At 40.1% G+C, this 20118-nt stretch overlaps 3 protein-coding genes across 7 annotated transcripts in view; 2 read left to right on the forward strand and 1 right to left on the reverse strand.

The window, feature by feature from the left end:
- The window catches only part of srpk1b (SRSF protein kinase 1b), a 44552-nt gene extending 42887 nt beyond the window's left edge, over positions 1-1665 (forward strand). The window contains 1 exon segment of the mRNA XM_034218301.1: positions 295-1665. Within this exon segment, the coding sequence (XP_034074192.1) occupies positions 295-479 (185 nt within the window). The 3' untranslated portion in view covers positions 480-1665.
- Positions 1659-20088, reverse strand: lhfpl5a (LHFPL tetraspan subfamily member 5a). The gene is made up of 4 exons (XM_034218302.1): positions 20002-20088; positions 5519-5935; positions 3131-3367; positions 1659-2518 (listed from the first exon to the last, which is right to left on the reverse strand). The coding sequence occupies exons 2-4, from the start codon at positions 5919-5921 to the stop codon at positions 2508-2510; spliced, it is 651 nt and encodes a 216-aa protein (XP_034074193.1). The 5' UTR covers positions 5922-5935; positions 20002-20088; the 3' UTR covers positions 1659-2507.
- Positions 16803-20118, forward strand: part of kif21b (kinesin family member 21B) — a 65105-nt gene continuing 61789 nt past the window's right edge. For 4 of the 5 annotated variants that reach the window (XM_034218295.1, XM_034218300.1, XM_034218299.1 and 1 more), the window contains exon 1: positions 16804-17223. In XM_034218295.1, coding sequence (XP_034074186.1) covers positions 17183-17223 — 41 coding nt within the window. In that variant the 5' untranslated portion in view covers positions 16804-17182. Of the gene's footprint in view, positions 17224-20118 lie in introns of all 5 variants that reach the window. The other variant, XM_034218298.1, reaches the window with a different exon arrangement.

Here is a 20118-nt window from a genome sequence, read left to right on the forward strand (position 1 = left end):
TGCCACCAGCTGTCTGCTGTCACTAAATCCAGTTAACCCTTCAAATATGCTCAGGTATCTGGTGCAAAAGCTCATATTTCCAAACAGCCATCTGCTCAGTGTGAGGGCAGAACGTGCAAATTAGGGTCCAGCTATTTCCAGTTCATGGAGGTGCTGTAGTGGATTCATGCCAACCAATAACACTTTCACAACATTTATATAATACATATCATATTTACAATTTATGCATAAATAGAATTCATCACTTATGGCTTTTCTGCAGTCTGATGTCAAAATGTGATGTGTTCCTCCCAGGCGACCTGCGGCACATCACCAAGCTGAAGCCGTGGGGTTTAATGGAGGTGTTGGTAGAGAAGTACGAGTGGTCCAAAGACGAGGCGCACACCTTCAGCAGCTTCCTGCTGCCCATGCTGGACCTGGTGCCGGAGAGGAGGGCCACGGCGGCCCAGTGCCTCGCCCACGCCTGGCTCACATGCTAGAGGCCCGCTGAACCACAGGAGACATCAGGTCTGAAGACCCCGGGCTGGGAACCGTACAGTCAACACATCCAAGTGACTGCATTGTGCCAGCATCCTCCTCTCCCAAACACACAATAAAAAGAGCGGAGTCTTTATCCTCTTTTGGATTACACTGGTGATAGAATGAGATCCTGGTCCTCTTCCTATATTTATGGCTCTTTTTTATTACTGGCTGTAAAGGACTTATCAGCCTTGCTCTTTTTCTTCCTTGACTCCAGCTCTCTTTTCTGCAGCATAATATTCTCTGCATTTTTAGCTATAGATAACAAACTGTGTCATTTAGAAGGAGGTTGCTCTTCTACAAATGCAGAAGGCGACACGATGTTAACCTTGCCCTCAAAACCACATACTGTTTTATTTTGTCAAACGGAGAGATGAGTCTGACTAATGACATGTCGTCGTGTTAGCTGTGCTCAGAAGTGATCAGTGCGTAACGCTAATGGCCAAGATGAGAGACTAGTAGAGTTCTTAGCACTGTTAAGTTAGCTATGTTAAAATACAACTTTTATACATTTATACAGAGGCAAGACTACATCATTACATTTCAGGCTCTGAAGATATTCGTCAAAAATCTCACTCTATTTTTCAGGAACTCCAAACTGTAATTTCAGATATTTTAAGTGTTTTGTTTAAATCCTTATCTTATGTTGTCTTAAAAAACACTTGTATACAAAATAGCATAGAAAAACATCCAGATTCCTTTCCTACATCATGCACAAGACGACACCTTCATGCTCTTTTTATACCTCCATCATATTTTGCCTGTTAAGAAAGGCTTAATATAATGTTTCCCACTTTACAGTCAAATCAAACTACATGTGCAGTGCACCAAAGAGTCTTCCTTTAGTCTCTCCCTCTCGGCTCTGTATATTAAAGACGCAAACTAAAGAGTTAAGCTATTTCTTGTACACTTTTTGAAAATGTCTCGAGGAACGAAAGCTTTGTTTTTCGTGTTTCAGCCGCACATGGAGGTGTTTGATTTGAGAACAGTAGATTGTACTAAAAACGAATGGTGTAATAATGCATTGAAGCTTCTTAAGACCATGTTTGCTTGTTTTTCTACAAAGTCTCCTACTTCTGTCCATGACTCGGCTCTTCTTTTGTTCATTTTCTGTAGGTAATATTAATAAACATTTTTCAAAATTAACTAGCTTTTATCTTCCTCATGATTCACCACTGCAGTGTTCCTGTTCTCTGAAACACATAATCATACAAGGACATACATCCCGTAAAGTCTGTATTAACACACGTCATGAATCTAATGGGGGACCATACAGTAAAGCAATAACAGATCCATGATCCAAGTTTATTTAGAGAACAGTTTGGAGAGTATTTTATTAGGATGTCCAGCCTAATGTACAGGAATAGTTTGGTACAGAATACAGAAAGTATGAGTTTTCTTATGTTGCTCTTCATGTCAAAGCGGTGTGAACGGGTGATTTTGTTATGGATACTTTTAGCGTGTTGCTGTAACACCAATGTCTGCCACAAGAGGCTGAAGTGCACCATTACCAATAGGACTAAAGCATTAGTATATTTCTATTGGACTTTACCATGCACTCTTAGCCCATAAAATAACTCCCAATGGTTCTTTAAATACGCCGCGGTTATTAGTTTGCATGTCAAATGATGAACATATTTAATTTCAATGGTGTCAGTTGTAAGAGTTTGTATAACATGTGTGACTATTCTCTCCAAAGTAAAACGTAGCTGTAGCAAAAAGTCCACATCACTAACTCTCCCTTGTTTTAATCTAGAAATACAGTAGCAATCGGCTAACAAGACATGAAGTCATGAGGTGGACAGTGACTCCTCGCATGTTTTCAAAGTCTGTTAATAAGATGTCTCAAGGACAGGGTGAACGTTTTATGGCGAGTTATTTAAAGATTGTAATAAACTGTCCTGAAGTCTTGCAGTACGTGTGAATCTCGGGTCCGTAGTTCTCCTCAAAGTCTCGTCCATCTCTTCCCTCCGGTGTCCACAGGGGGCCTAGGCATTATCTGAAATTGAGAGAAATGAAGTTATCTAGCCTATAGAAAACATTATAAAAAGGAGATGTATTGCATCCGTCAGACACTAGTATAGATTTGTGTCGGTATACTAGATTGAACAAAAACACCTATGTAAGAAGAGCAAGCATGGTTAGCTATTAGCCGTTAACAGCACTCAACAAAAAGTAGGATGCTGCTTGTCATATCATTAGAACTGGAAAAAACTACGTTTGATCTGATGATGCGAGGTGAAATGACAGTGGATGTTAAACATTACAGTTCATCCTCGAGTCTAGGGAACATGAATGTACCATATTTCGCAGTAGTCCTTCCAATAGTTGTTGAGATCATTTAATAAAAAAACTAAAATGTCTACCTTAAGGTGGTGCTAGAGGGAAAGTAACCCATCAAGCACATGTTGAGGTGTTTCACTGAATAAGTGAACACTTTAATGCTTGAGTCTGAGGATTAGTAGGATTCATTAAAGCCATGCATGTCTTTATAAAACTTTATGGCAATCCACTCAATAGTTGTTGAGATAGTTATGTCTGAACTTTTAGTCTCTGCTTTAACTCTTACGCCCATCCCTCTGAAACCTTTAACCCCCCCTCACTCTGGTACCTTTCCCCTCCACCTGGAAGTCCTCTGGCAGCAGCTTGTCCTGCCGGCTGCCCAGGCTGAAGGCCAGGAAGGAGAGGATGAGGGAGTCCATGATGCTGATGATGGCCAGGATGTAGGCCCAGCGCACCGTGCAGTTGCCCAGAGTGTATTTATCGGTCCGCTGGCCGCACATGCGCTTCACCGCTTCCGAGTCCCAGCCGTCAGGATAGATCATGCAGCCAATCACCATGCACGTGCCTTCGACAGAGGGGTGATGAGATCCAGTTAAAAATCAGGTACTTTTAGCTATTTGTTTATTCAAACGCACAAGGATTTTGATATGGTGATCCTGTAGAAAAAGTACAAAAAGTACTTTTACTTAAGTACTTTATTTTCAATACATTTTATACATGTCCATTACATTTCAAAGGGAAAAGTTGCACAACATGTATTTGGAGGCTTTAGTTACTTCTCACTTTACAAATCAAGTGTTTTGCATGCAAACATATACAATGGCTTGACTTCTCAACAGTAACTACAAGTTGAGCTGAAACTATTTTTTTCTGTTTGTCATTTTTCGTGTAAATACACTAAATACGTCATTGTTCCAGCTTTTACAGACACGTGCTGCTCTTCCTTTTAATAATTGAAATGTAAGTTGTAATACTTTTTGAGATTAGAACTCTTGGTTTTACAAACAAAACATTCAAAAAGTTCCACTGAGATTAATATATAATATAAATGATCACAACAACAAATGCTCTTAAACATGCTTGATGAATTTTGATCTAATTACATATTATTAAATAGTACAACTGCTTTAAGTTCTTTAAAAGTTTCCTTTAAACATATTTACCAGATAATATTACAGACTTTTAATAAGTACAATTTTCAATGGAAGATTATTATCCCAGGGTGGTAGGCCTATTTTAACTTCCACTTAAGAAAAGGATCTGAATATTTCTGCACAACGAGAATTTTGTTTGATGTTTATATATATAATGTTAAATGGTTCAATATTTCTGCTGTTCATCATCAATATCACCAACCACCATTTAAAAATGCAATGCTAACACAACCAGAAAGAAAATGAAATACATTCTTCACTCATTCAGCTGCACACATAAAGACACACATTCCCACATGCAGGTGAGTTGCCTAGCAACACCAGAGCATGATCTCAACTCCAGAGATTGACCTTGTTCATCCATTATTGACTCTGCAGAAAGACAGCCGCCCTTGTGCCGTCCCACCTCAGCAGCCAAGTAAACTATCAGGTGACGAGAAACACTTTCATTTTCTGAGCCTCACACACACTTTCGCCTTCACAAAGTTGTCACACTCACTTTATCAAGTCTGTTCCCTAATTACAAACAGACGCACACACACAGAGGGAGAGGAGAAAGTGTAACGGCACACCTCGAGGTTAATCTCATTATTTCATTACAGGCTTGTCCTTTCATTTACAGCTACATCTGTTCACAAGCTGCTTCATGTTTCAGAAACAGAATCGTGTTTCACTTTCCTCTGTGCAGCGTGTGTTAAAGGGAACTACTGAAATGGGTTTGCTGGATGTTGTACCCAAGCTTAAATAATATTCCACTCACATATTACAAAACAAATATCTAAATCTATATGGATGTTGCATGTGCGTTTTCTTGTCTTTCTGTCCGGTGGTGTTAATTAACGAAAACACATTGACTCAAGTTATTCACTTTCATGCTTTAAACTTCAACTCCACCAGATTTCAGAGGAAATGTATTGAACTTTTACTCCACAACATGTAACAACTTTAGGTACTTTTACTTCAGGGATGAAGATGTCGGACCTGTGTTTTATAATCCCAGTAGATACATTAGTTAGGAACAACTGGTGTTGTAAACATTTGAATACAATACTTTGACATGTGACAACGTATTTCTACAGTGTAGCATTTCCTACTTGTCTGAGGAGTACTTAGACTTGTTTAAAAGATAAACAGCTCATTGGAACTCAGAAACTGACATTTGGTTGGGTCCTTTCTTTGGGGGTAAAGTAGGAACAATGGCTAAGGTTAATTGTTATTAGGGTGGCATACCTTTCTCACTAGTGTGGTACTACAAGTATGCTCGTGTGCAGACATAAAGAAACTCAATACACAGATGCCATCTTTTGGAGCTATACTTTGTAAGAATACAATTATGTTTTTTTTTCACATTTTTTGTAATGCATTATGACATGTTGTATCTTATAGGCCTATTTTAAAGAACATTGGGATTGTAATGCACAATTCAAAATCTCATTCAAGAGGCTATATGTGAGAAAAACAAATGTTTGTATGTGAATCATACAAAACTCCAGCTCTTTTTAGTAGGACCTTCCATGTGCTACACAGTTACAAACGTTAACCAAACCGTGCACGGGGCTCACTGGAGGCCAGCTGCATCCAGGCGCAGATCTTGTAGACGCTCCCTGCGTTGCAGAAGAAGAAGAGGCTGAAGCAGACGATGCTGCCCACCACCAGTAGCATGGAGATCCCCACGAAGAACATGGCGGTCTTGAAGGCACCGGACGGGATGGAGCCGAAGTCCATCGCGCTTCCTTTGCAGGTGAGCTCCGAGGTGAGTGCGTTCCCGATGCAGTAGTGGAAGAGGCCAAAGTATCCGGCCTGCGGCGTGTGCACGCTGTCCCCGATCCAGTAGGGCTGTATGAACACAACCACGGTGATGACGGCGAAGGTGATGGTAAACACCTGCCACAGCACCCCCACGGCCCGGGCGTTACGCACGTAGTTGGTGTGGTAGATTTTGGCAGCCTCAACAGCCGGGAGCATGGTGACAGAGAGGGCTACACAAATGAAAAAGTCCCTTGGATGGTGTTAAAAGTAGCAAAAGTCACCTTCTTTTGGTGTTTCTTACTTCTGTGAAGCTGTTAAAGAGTGACCAAGAGTATGACCTCAAGAAGTGTCTATGTTTAACTTCACTAATGTCACCACAGAAGTCATACATCTCCATAAACTAAAGTACTGTGTACCATAGCCGCAGTAAAGGATTTCTTCAGTGTGTGAATGTGAGGTTGGCTGTTCCTCCCCTCTGTATCAGCTAGCAGTGCCTTTGCTCTCCGGGTAATGCATATTTAATGGTTACAAGATCTGCAGAATAGAGTAACACAGGTGGCAAGCAAGGTTTTCCCACTTTCACTTTTAAGGGCATTGGATGTATTTACTTCCCTTCTTTATTTCAGATGTCTTTGTTTTTTATCAACCAACACACATTTGTTCAGATAAGAAACCGTAATGCAGATGCACAGCAACTCAGCCAAGCATTGTGGTCAGCCTTACTTATAGATTCATGTTTTAATGTCTGTCCACTCAAATTATACTCATATTAAATGTAACTCTGTAATATTTTATCATCTTTTTTCTTCTTTTTGAACTAACAATACTTCTTTGACAGACAGACACCTTCATGATTATACTGAGTTACCATCACTACCATCACTAAGTGTGTTATTCCTGTTCACAGTCCGTATAAACACATGGAACAGTTGCTGCAAACAACTGTTTACATGTGCTGCACATGTGATTATTGTTGTAAGGAATGTGAGCCTATTCTATAACTCAAAAGACTGAGCCAGTAATAGAAAGAGACAAACTTACTAGTATGTATGACTATCTAACACTAGATGGAGGTACAGAGCTTCAGTTTAACCAACATGTTTCTCCGTTACCATCTAAATTACAGTCTTTAGGAAACCAGAAGGAATTTAACTTTGTACCTCTATATCCCAGATGTGTTACCATAAGAAACCACAGGGGTTTCACTTTTGTACTTGTGAAGGTCTTGTGGGTTTTGGTGGTGGTGAGTGCTGGTGTCAAGTGTCAGGGGTTCGCAGGTGATAGAAATATTCAAATTGTGTACTTATGTATGTTTAGTTGAAATTCCAAAGCACTACATTATATGGCTAATATTATTACTGATGTGTATTTAGCAATTCAATGTTGTGGCTGGCTGAGGTGGAGCTATGTTTGGGTTGTTAAATCTATAACAATTAATTATATTTTATAACCTTTCCTTTGTCAAATCTGCTAAGTGACTGTTAACTATAGCTGTTCAATAAATAGAGCAGAAAAACAGTTCCCCCCCCTGTGAAATATAGTGGCCAGTAAACCCATAAATGTAACTGTGATTATGGAGGATGTTACCTTTTCTTCCTTTTTCTGATGCATGCATATTCACCTATGTTTTGTATTAAATGTGTGTTATGTCCATTATTGAATCTGTTGTATTTATCCACGCAACATTAATTTATTACGGCAGACAAAGCAGTATTAAAACTCTTGTTTGTGGTACTTTTGTCACAGTCACATGCCATTATTTCCCCCCAGCACAGCAGCATGCGTTGGCCCACATACTCCTGTACTGTGACAACATATGAATGCACAGAAGAAGCCCTTTCACATGACTATAGTTTACATATTTGACCTCTTGGAAGCTTTGAGATCCTAATCGGCCAATACTCAAGTGCCCAATCCCCTGGCTGACTGAATACTGTAATAATCTCAGAGCCTGAATTCTGACCTTTAATCCCTAATGTCCCATCATGTCAGTGACATTTGCTCATCTCAGTTTAGTCCCACTTAATATTGTTGCTGTTGTTGATGTGGTTCATGTAATAGGTGGTTGATATATAGATCTGCAGTGTCTTTGTGTGTGTATGAGTGTGGCAATGCACTTAGCTTTATTAAGTGATGCCGCCCCAGAGTGAGGGAGGTTGTTTATAATCAAGTTATTCAAGAGCAGCAATTCAATTTTCTGAAACAAAATGGAGTGAGATTTTGTGTGTGTCCTTGTGTGTCCTTGTGTGTTGCTGGGATTTACTGTTTGCCTTCAAGTGCACATGTGTGTTTTAATTGTGTGTATGTGCATGCCTGGGTTTCTTCCATGAATGCATAATGAGATCAAACCTTTTAGTCACAGCGCTTTAAATGGATCCATTCATTTAAATGTTTCCTTACAGTGAAATGGCACAAATCATGAGCAAGACACTACAATACTGGATTATTTACATATGGTAGATGTTGTAAATAAATGCAATATATTCAACAATGTGCACACACAGAGTATTGTAAAGGATTTATAAAGCTTTTATGGCATCAAGTGACATCCAGAAGGCTGGTGATGGTCATAGTATCTTCCCATTAGCCTGAGGTAGAAGTTGTGTGTGTGATTGAACCGTTTAGACCCTCTTTAGGCGATCTGAGAGCACAAAGAGGCTTTTCTGCCGTTTCAGCATCTCTTCCTGTCCCTTTCTGCCTGCTCTCTTTAGAGGCTGTTTCCATAGAAACAAGTAGCAGGATTCCCGCCTAAGAGATGAGTGAGGAGGTGATGGGGCAAGATGATAGAGCATTTAACCACATGAAATAATTAGATAATGATACTATTTTAGAGACACAACACTACTATAATGAGTAAGTGAAAAGCTCTATGACATCTGAAAAATCATTGATGTATTCAGTTACATTCTGGTTTAAAGGGCTGCCACAGAGCTCACTTGGTAGGGCTTTGGGCTCATGTTTTGGGCTCCTTTTTTGTGTGTCATTCCCTCAATCTCCCCCCTTTCATAATTTGTCTCTCTAAAAAAAGTCTTAAACAAAATAGGATTTCAGAAAGCTTTTTCCTCAATCCAAAATGTGAATAAATGTTTAAAACTGCATTGTTATACACAACATTATTACATATTCCACCCTGGTGTATTTTGTCTGTACATGATGGGTACCAACGTTTGGGGTATCAGACAAATAGTTTTTTTTTTAATGTTTAAATTAATTGGTGCAGCTTGTTCCTTGGGCTGTGTGTGTGTTTGGGCGGATATCAACTGTCACACATTTACTTAATTAGTGAAAGTGTGAGTAACAGCATGCAAAGGGCTTGGGGCAGGGGACCACAGAACAACCACTCCTTGTTGACCTCCTCCTCTCATCTCACTCACACACACACACACACACACACACACACACACACACACACACACACACACACACACACACACACACACACACACACACTCACACGCACACTGGTCTGATGCCATGTGATGCAGCAGTAAATCCATCAATGAGTGTGGCTGCTGTACCTCTCTGAAACCCCCCGAGGCTGCAGCAGCCACTATGAGCCGCCCAGCCTCCCCCCCAGCCCCTGCCCGGTCACAGCCCAGCAGGAAGCATCCGAGCCTGGGTAAGAAACGGTGCAGAGTGTGGGTCAGCGTGTGCCCTGGGGTAAGAAGCTGAAATGTAGGTCTTCCCTACAGGAGATCATGTTCATGATTCATTACTGATCGCTCACTACTGTTTCATCCTATGCCAATGCATGGCGATCTCTCCGTGAATACATGTATGATAGACACAGGCTCTTCTTGGCTGTTGTACATGCATCCTGAAAGTAGGCTACACTACATTGCTTTTTCTAAGCATGTTTAAGAATAGAAAATGTGTCATGAAAGAGTGGTTACCCTGGAAGATAACATAGAATGATATTTACTGTAGCTATCTTCATTGCAGGATACAATTGAATACATTCTAAAAACGTTCTTTGGTTCGAGCTGTGAGCAAAGAGAAATAATGTTTATAGATATTACTTTGAGATCATATAATCAAAAAGTACTTAAATATGTTTGTTGCTAAATAAAATGACACATTCACATATATTATTACTTTAAGCTAATTTAAGATAGGTTTACAGTAAATATCTATACAATATTATGTATGCTAAAACATGATTGCTGTGTGCCTATGAGCAGGGCTATTGTTTTTGTTGTGGTGCAGTCTCCTGCTAATGGAGACAATAAGACTCTAGGAATAAACAAATGAGATTATCAATTGTTAATAAGTGAGCTTGAGAGGGGCTGTTAGGCTATAGCCCTATATCTACGTATATCAGTCTATAAAATAACTCTTGACATTAAAACAAATAATAGAATATATCTGAATGTGTTTGGCACGGACGCAATAATGATACTGAACCTAAATTATCATCACATTGTTGATGTATGATATCTGTCATTTTCTTTTTCAACACCCAGAGCTTGCATGAATCACATACTTTCACTACTCGCTGTTAGCAGAGCTCTGCAGGGCGATGGGATGAAGCACTGTGGGGGGTCCAAGGACCTGCTCTGCATCACGCCACTGCAGCTGCAACCATAAATCTAAACCACATAAGCAGCTCCTGTCACACGCATTTAATTATAAAACATAGAAACCATTACAAATCTTGAGACACTTATTAGACCAAACGTGAAACAACTGTATTCAACTTTTTGTTGCCAGTGCTCCTCTTTCTCTGCAAAGGCCTGAGTCGTGTGTGTTTGCGTAATCTTGGCCAATTCAAACAGTTTTGTTACGGTAAAGAATGGGGGATTAGTTTATGGAGCTTCAAAGCCAAATATAGAAAATGCATGCGAAGGATTATAGAGACATCAAAGAATAAAGATTCAGAATATATTAGGGTGCAGTTTCGTCTTCCATCTCTTCTTATTTCTGGTCTTTTCCATTGAAATAGGTAATGTGATGCAGAGAGCAGTGAAAGAGAACCGTGGAGAACATTGGCATCAAATTCATCTTCTTTGATTAATTTACAAGTTCTGTGGGTTTTGCACACATGCAAATCACATATTGTGCTGGAAATTAAGCAGTGGATGCTTTTTCTCTCATTATCTGTGTTTTACATTATTTGTCATCAAATATAAATATATGTCTTGTTTCAGAATCATACATTCCAAAAATGTGAAAAATAGCTTTGAAGAGATAGCAGTACATTTAGGGTATGAGTCATCTTGTTTTCGGGTCAGGATATAATCACCTCCTGGAGGAATGAGAAGATGGGAAAGTTGTGTGTGTGTGTGTGTTGTGTGTGTGTGTGTGTGTGTGTGTGTGTGTGTGTGTGTGTGTGTGTGTGTGTGTGTGTGTGTGTGTGTGTGTGTGTGTGTGTGTGTGTGTGTGTGTGTGTGTGTGTGTGTGTGTGTGTGTGTGTGTGTGTGTGTGTGTGTGTGTGTGTGTGTGTGTGTGTGTGTGTGTGTGTGTGTGTGTGTGTGTGTGTGTGTGTGTGTGTGTGTGTGTGTGTGTGTGTGTGTGCCTATGGTGAGAGCGCACATGTTGCCTTAGAAGTGTGGTATCAAATCCAAAGAGGCAGACGGAATTGCTGACTTCACGGTGACTGCCAGAACCCGAGGGCAGCTGGAATGATTGTATTTTAACACTCTTATGTAACTACGGTGCTGTCATTTTGACTATATGAAGCCCTAAATATAGGGATTATGCTGCAGTTTGGCAATTGCAATATTAAAATATCTTAAGGCTATCAGTATGGTTATGAAATACTTGTATTAAAGTGCTGTTGAGGAGTTGGCATGCGGGGAACAAATCCTTTGGAGTGGATTTGAAAACTGTAAACATGCCTAAAGAGGAATGAAAGGTACTTATAAATAAGCTTAGGGGGCACAGTGCAGACTAATTATATAAGACTTGGTCTTAAAGGTTCCCCGGACGAAAACAGGGGAGTGTGTGTTTGTGTGCACCACTCTTGTTGTTGCTGGAGGCCAGTTCCCAGTAGAGGAGGATTGTAACTTTATCCTTATAACTGGACGTTAATCTTGTGGAATCAAGCACGGCTTCTGGGGGAACGTAGCACTAACATCGCCGCCTGGTCCTCAGAACACCAACACACACAGAAACACACAGTTTGAAAGTCATAAACTCCTCTGTACACACAGAATGGGGTTATAGTTCATGCAATCATCTGTGATCCATTACATAAAAGTGATTGTTTTGGGCTGTGCAGAGATTTTTTTTGCATTCAGACAGAAACAATTGTTTGTTATCAATTGATGTCGGAGCTGTTGTCTATACAATCTTACATACTATATGTAAGCCTATAAAAACCCATGTCATGTGGTATGTTTCTGGAGTTGTGTAATAGTTTACTGAAATGTGTTTACGTTATATTGGGAAATACCTTTCTGGAGTTTAGACATGGCTGTCATTGGCAAACTGTTTGAATATGAGTCATAGTGTGGACGAGGATTTGGAAAAACTGGAGTTTTCTCTGCAAGTGTACATTTTGAATCCTGCCAGGCTGAAACACTGCCAACAGCACTGACAGCTGCATTGGCACTGTGTGAAGTCATTTGGATGGATCGATTAAAGAAGTCCAACAGACACAGCTGTGAGAGGAAACTGAATTGAGTAGAGAGAAAGAGACACTATTTGGAGGTATAGATTCAGATTTGACAAGAAGACAGTATATATAGAGAGCGAGAGAAAGAGAGAGATTGTGATCCTTTTCCTTGATATTTACACAACAAAATATTGTTGTCATGGTTGTTAAATGTTTTAACCATTTTGCAAGCTGTAATAACCTTGTACAGTGTGCTTTGGCTTTACTGTTTTTGTATACGTTCATGCCACTAAATCCTGTTTGAAATCATATTTCAGAGAGAGAAATTAAGAAATCATAATGGCTGTCTGACTCAACCTTTAAGAGAAAGGATTTCCTCTTTTCAAGAAATCTGACTCAGCAGGACAGGGAAGTGAGCAGAGTGTAACTTACCATACAAACCAGAGAAAGGAACTCCATCTTCTGCTAAAACATAATAGCCCCTGCATTAGTTACAACCTTTGACCTAAAGGCGTTTTAACCCTCCTCTCTGTCATGGGAACAGTGCCCCCCTGTTTATGGCAGGTTAACAGACACAGATGTGGCCCCTAGCAGTCGGTGAGCGGTAGGTGTACTGGTCTCGAGAGCCCGATGTGGGAGTGCCGATGGGCGGGGACACAAAGGCCTGTCGAGCCACTGATTGGTCTCCAATGTTCAATGGAGGCGGATCTAACTCAGCAATTTGCCCAAATGCATGTCAGTCGAAAGCGATCAATGCTGCTTTCAGGGACTCCTCGAAATATTGTGTTAGAGAGGTTAATTTGAAAAGATCACTTTGTTACTCGTTTATATTATCATTGTGCAGTGGTGGAATTGATCTTAGATACAAGTTACAACTACTGTTTTTCAGTGATAGTTTGAGCTACTTACTGGCAAACTTTATGAGTTTTTTTTATGTTAATTTCACTCTATTTCGCATTCAGAAACAAGTGGTGTCAGTACTGCATTAAAATCATGTGCTAGATATAAAATATAAGCCTACAGTTTTTATTATGGTATATTGGGCACCACACGTTTAGTTTATTGTTGAGGATGAGTAGGCTACAACTACAAATATTAAAATAGATGAATGTCTTTTGTGGTTTTGCATGGAGCTTTCCAAAGTTTAAAATTATTATATTTTTCTAATGTTGCACTTATGGTTTGAACTATGTGGGCATTGAGGATCTAATAAAATATGATATCCAGTTGCATTATGTGAAATGTAGAGTCAATGATTTGTGTATCTCGACTCATAGGTTTTTCTTGGCCCCTGATGCATCAGTTTTGTCAAGTGCTGTTTTAATATGTCCCCCAAATCTATTCCTGTGATATATAAAATTGATGGATAGGCTACCACTATACGTATAGGATTTGAATTCTCCTTTTTTTGTGTGTGCCCACATTCAACCCAGTCTCACGGCATTTCGTGTTAACCAACACGATTTTTAATCTATTGATTCGTGTTCACCAACACGATTTGCCCCTTTTTTTTCCGTGTTGCACAGCACGATTTTAAAGCAATGTATTTCTACTGCCTGCAGCACGTCTTTTTCTCCGGTCGGGTCGAGGAAGACCGGAAGCTGTGTGGTTCATAAAAACATGTTCTTACTCAATATCAAGCCACAGTTATTGCTTTTATTTGAAATCCTATAATTTCGGACTTTTGTTGCCGTCTGTGAGGAAAATAAATGGGGCTCAGAGCCTCAGGATACTGAAATCTGTATTTTTTAAATCTTTTTTTCCTTCTAATTTGTTATTCTTTTCAAAATAACACACTGTTATTTACTCACCAATAACACACAATTATCCTTGCTTTTATTTATTGGTTTAATTCTATAATCTCGGGCTTTTTTGGCGTCCGTCAGGAACTGAATTTCAAAATAAAAATAACCGGAAACAGATGTAGGCATTTCGAGCGATTACCCAAGATCCTCAGCTATGGTTTTAAGCTCGTTTATTGGATGTTTTAGCCGCAATGCATGCTGAGATTTGGTGTTTATATGATATGAAATCCGGAAAACATTTTAAAAGAATAAAATAATACTTAATTCCGAGCGCTCTTGCTTTTCTCTTTGAAAGTCATCACATAACGGCATTGTAATACACGGTTCGGCTGCATTGTATATTACAGATCTGCCGTAGTTCTTTATTTATAGAGCCCTGATGAGAAGACCTTTGGAAAAACTGAGAAAATGCCGCCGAAACTGAATACTTGACGTGGATCATAAATATATTCAACAATTAAACAACATCTTCAATTTCTCTTCACACGATACGTCTCCTTGCAGTATCAACACTAATTCGGCTGACTTTTACATTTGATCTAATTCACAGATAGGTTATATTTACACCATAACGGTGCACAGCTGATATAAAAGGACTGTAGTTTTTAAAGATATTACTGATTTTCTTTGAATGTAAGAATGTAAATACTGAGTCTGAAATAGTATAGCAATATGCTGTAAAATTATGTGAAAGCACGAATAAAACTACACATCTTCAGATGTTGTACGAAAACATAAGTGTCCTACACTAATAATACAAAGTTATTATGGCTGTGTGTACCTTGTGTGCACCTCCTAGTGGTTAAAGCACGTTATTGAATGATTGTGTTTTATTTGATTAAAAAAATATTAAGAGTACATACTTTCATAGGGGGAAAATATAAATATACAAAATCAAGAAGATACTATAAGTGATCTCTACAATAAAACAGTTTAGTGCAGAATGTACAAAGATATTAATAGGAGGAGGTGCAAAACAGAAACACGAATTAACCTTTATTTAAACATTAAATAACAGATTAAGGTCTTCTTTTAAATAAGAAAAAAACTTTGGGGGTATCTATCTACAGATAAATATTAAGCCTGACAAAGTACTTAACGTCTAATATATTGCTTTCCTGCAATGTTAATTATGTTGAAGCACTTATTTTAACTGATATTATACATATTAATTATACTCTTATGTATGTAGATAGAATAATAAATGTGCAGAATATGACAGTTTAATGGTGGAGGTACACACATATTGATAGATGTCTTGTAATGCACTGTTGAGGAACCTGTGACCCAAGTGTTTCATTCATTGCATAACTACACCGTAGTTGTGTATATGATATGTCAATCCACCTTTGAAAATCTTGAAAGGGATGTGCAAAATAGCCATAATATACAGTCTTTAATTAACTATTAGTAGAGAATAACGAGTAATGAATATACTTTATTACTCGTTTCCATTCATGTCAATTGCAGATACATGTTTAGTCTTCTCAAGCACCAACTATCAAATATCTCTCCTGATTGTTGGCACTTGACAATCACCTTACCTGAATTTTACTCAGGTGTAACTAAAGTCTGATTTAAGGGTTGTTTATATTTCACATAATTAATCAGAATCTGCAAAGTAACTCAAATAAATGCAATGGAGTAAAAATACCAGGTTAACCTCTGAATTGTAGTGGAGTAGAATTACAAAGTAACAATGAGCTGTCATGTGGGTATTAATGCTGCGCATTATGGACACAAGCGATTTTCACCCATTTATTAATTATATGTTTTACATTTGATAACACCAATGTGTTTAATACTGGCAACTTCTAATTGTGGGAAAAACGAAAACGTTCAGTAGAGACGTCCCATAGAACATTTTGCGAAACACAATAGCCAGCATGTGTAGTTCTGGGGGGGCGTTCGATTCCAGTTTTGGATAGTCTGGCGTGGTTTCGTTCCATTTCACACAGCTGTTTGACGCTCGGCGTAACCTTACGGGGACTGTAGTCCTAAACGATAGCTGGGGATTATGGGTAGTGTAGTGTCTTCAGCCATCCTAAACTCAGAAATGTTGACAATCGCAATGATGCTCGAAATGTCCCTTATAGGCCTACGTCTGTTTCCGGTTATTTTTATTTTGAAATTCAGTTCCTGACGGACGCCAAAAAAGCCCGAGATTATGGAATTAAACCAATAAATAAAAGCAAGGATAATTGTGTGTTATTGGTGAGTAAATAACAGTGTGTTGTTTTGAAAAGAATATCGAATTAGAAGGAACAAATATTTAAAAATACAGATTTCCGTATTCTGAGGCTCTGAGCCCCATTTATTTTCCTCACAGACGGCAACAAAAGTCCGAAATTATACGATTTCAAATAAAAGCAATAACTGTGGCTTGATATTGAGTAAGAACATGTTTTTATGAACCACACAGCTTCCGGTCTTCCTCGACCCGACCGGAGAAAAAGAGCAAATCGTGTTGGTGAACACGAATCAATAGATCAAAAATCGTGTTGGTGAACACGAAATGCCGTGAGACTGGGTTGCCACATTGCACATGTTCTGTTTTGGGAATGTGTTTGTATGTACACAAGCAGCAGAATTGCATCCATCGGTATCCATGGTAATGGATTGAGAGTGGCTGAGTTCTGGGCGAAATAATCCTCCATACAACCCCTCTTTAATGGGGAGTTTAGGAGAGGCCTGAGAGAGCTGTGGATTCAAAAATATCCGACAGCTCCTGAAGGCAGCATTACCCCCTTCAGTTTACGGTCTCTCAGCATGGATTCAACGTGATCGCGTCTCTCAGAGCAACGGTGTGGTTTCTGAGGAGCGCTCAAATGCTTCACTCAAACGCGTTTCAAACAGGATGTAGCGACTGAGACGAGACAGAGCACGGAAAGACTAGATTAAACTCTGCGATATGACAAACACCAGGGAGCCAGAAATGAGCGCCACGGCGGAGGAGAAGCAGGCAGGAGGAGTCCCGACGAGGTACCTCACCGCCAGCAGGTCTTGACGGCTGCTCCCGCTGACCTGAGACGACCAGCTCCCTCCGGTGCACACACGCAGAACACGCAACATATCCGAAATACTGCACATCCCATCGGTGAACCTTGAAACCGATCATGGCGAGCCAGAATGACTGTAGTGTGAAGGTTGCTTTGAGGTAAGCCTCCGACGTCTGTCTGCTGCAAATTATTTTATCACATTGTTTATGTGTCTCCTTATGGTCAATTAAATGCATGCTGCACAATAGTCTTATTGCACTAACTACTACACTCCTTATTTGTACAGCTACAGACAAGAGCACCTGGTTTTATAATCTACATGGGTGGTGCTCTTTACAGTATTGATAAGGAAACGCATGTGACAGCACCACGCTATCTCCATATGATTGTTTTTATGTTGAGGGCATAAGTTCTCCACTGCATTGGTCTGTTTTGTGCGAAGCAGAGGCTTGCATTCATCATTTAACATTGGGTGGAGTGACAAGGACAGCTGCAGCCAGGTGCAGGGAGGAGAATGGGCGTTTCTCCTCCCACATTTTTGAATTATCATTCTCACATGCAACTACCTACAGTATATCATAAGTATAGTGAGCATATTGCATGTGTATGGCTCAGTTAGCTCCCTAACTAGGTTTGAAAAGCAGAGGCCTGTGGTGTTTTAAAAGAAAATCCTACCTCTGCAAATGAATCAGGCACAAAGACATGCTCTCCTTCAGAGCTGTGTCATTTATTGCCTTTGTTGAAAATGCACCCAGTTTGGGCAGCAGACCGGCTTTCCTGGATTTGTATCAGGAGATTTTAGCAGCCCATCGATTGTCTGTGACAAGACCAAATGCAGATTGGGAGAGATCACATAAATGTGTCTGTGCTGGCACTCATGACTTAAATGGGATTGGGGCTAGGTCTGCAATCATGCTCATTTTGCAGTGTGCAGAGCTGAGGCGGTGGTCTTTGATTCACACCCTCTCAGAGCCGGTCATCAGCTAATGAATCCCAATTGGTCATAATGAGAGTTTTTTATAAGAAGATTAAGAGAAAATAGGCATCTTTACATCTTCTCTTGATGTGCAAATGTGAAGCAACTAATACAAAGTAACAGCAAAATGTTACTATTCTTCAGCATGGACTCTACTGAGGTCTCCAACCTCATTTTGGGAACCATTGATTGAGCCTAGTGGGGGTTGAGGATGGGGGTCGGCCAAGTAGAGGAGCCTTTTAAGTCGAACCTTACAACCGATGGCCCCATTTCCCCTGGGGAGGTTTCAGAGTCACTTGTCAATCAACCGCTGAGTGGATCTTCTTTTGTGCTTGTTCACAGCAACTGTAACAGGAAGTGTGGGGGGGGTGGTGTTTGCCAAAAAGGCAAAGAGAGAAGGTGAAAAGAGAAGCCGCTTAGACAGCTGGTGGCTGCTGCTCTGCTGAAGTTATTGATTGGCGTCTGGAGAGAAGAGGTTTCTTGTAATAGTGTTATTGAACAAGAGAAGGTGACAGATCTCGCTACATGCACTCGACACATTGTGTTAAGCTGTGTCCATCTTTTTTCGGTGATGCAATGTTGACATGATCATCAGCATTTAAGCATATTGTCAAACTTTGCAAAAGATCAAATCAACACAAAGGGGATTTCAATCACAGCTTTAATTTAAACAGTTTGTGTAATTGTATGACTATGCTGGTGGGCGAGCTAGTGCCGGTCCTTTTCATCATGTAGGATCTATGTGTGTATTTACACAGCCTTTGAGTACCACCAAAGCGTTTGTGTGTTTGACAGGAAATGGGAAGGCCACAAATAAACACGAGGAGAAGGATAACTTCCTGTCGCATAAGCGATGGTTTACCCAATGACAGCCAAGCGTCTTTTTTTTTCTTTCCCTGAGAAAGTCGGCTGCTGATAAGAGAGGACGGTGTTTAATTGCTCCCATGTTGTGCAGCCCTTGAGCAGGCTGCATTAAGCTTGGGTGTTTGTGTGTGCATGCCTGGTATGTTTTGGAGGGCAATGAGGTTGTCTCGAGGGCCAACTGAAACACACACACACGCACATTACATTACATTACATTGCATTTAGCTGACGCTTTTATCCAAAGCGACTTACGTGCGTTCGACCAACAAAATACAACTTGAAGAAAACAGAATCATATAAGTACATCAGGTTTCATAGAGCAAAAACATTTCAAGTGCTACTCAACTGGCTTTAGAAAAGCCAGTCCTTTATTAGTATAAAAGTGCTTCGTTAAGAGTTCTACACACACACGCACGCACGCACGCACGCACGCACGCACGCACACACACACACACACACACACACACAGTCTGAGTCGCCAGCATCCATTTCCTGAATGTCTGCATTGCCTTCCCTAAACAATGGCCATATAACCAGTGACATGACCTACAGTCCTGCATTCAGACTTGAAAGTCAGAGGAATGGATGTTGATGTGACACACACACACACACACACACACACACACACACACACACACACACACACACACACACACACACACATGCACGCACACACGCACACTTAGGGCAATGATGGTTCTGCAGTGCATTTGAGTCAAACATGACAGGGCGCATGTAATGTTACTTCCTACTAAGTGGCCGTCGTTAAATTGCTTCTGGCTTGGCTGTTTCATCTTCATACAGCTGCCTTCACTTAAGAGAAAAGTCTGATGCAAATGCTCTATAAGACTCTAACATTTCCTGAGTCTCACCCATCTGAACCCCCACACACTCACACTCATATTCACTCACAGCAACGGTTCCTCCTCATCTCGTTGATCTTGAGTGCTGCATTTCCTCCTGATTGAAGGTGTTATGTTATGGCTGGCTCTTTGTGTGCATGTACTGCTATAAATGTCAATAATTCTACTTTTGTGAGTACGCATGTATGTTGGGTGTAACTTGACATGAGAGTTACGAGCAGTGTGTTAATTACCTTTAGCATATCGATCTCACTCTCTCTTGCAGTTTCTCTTTCTGTAGCTCTGCCAACATACTCATCTCAGATCAGAGAGTGACTCTGGTCTTCCACCAAAGTGCTAAGTCAGCCTCA

Source organism: Gymnodraco acuticeps, unplaced genomic scaffold, assembly GCF_902827175.1.
Source record: "Gymnodraco acuticeps unplaced genomic scaffold, fGymAcu1.1, whole genome shotgun sequence".
Lineage (NCBI taxonomy): Eukaryota > Metazoa > Chordata > Actinopteri > Perciformes > Bathydraconidae > Gymnodraco > Gymnodraco acuticeps.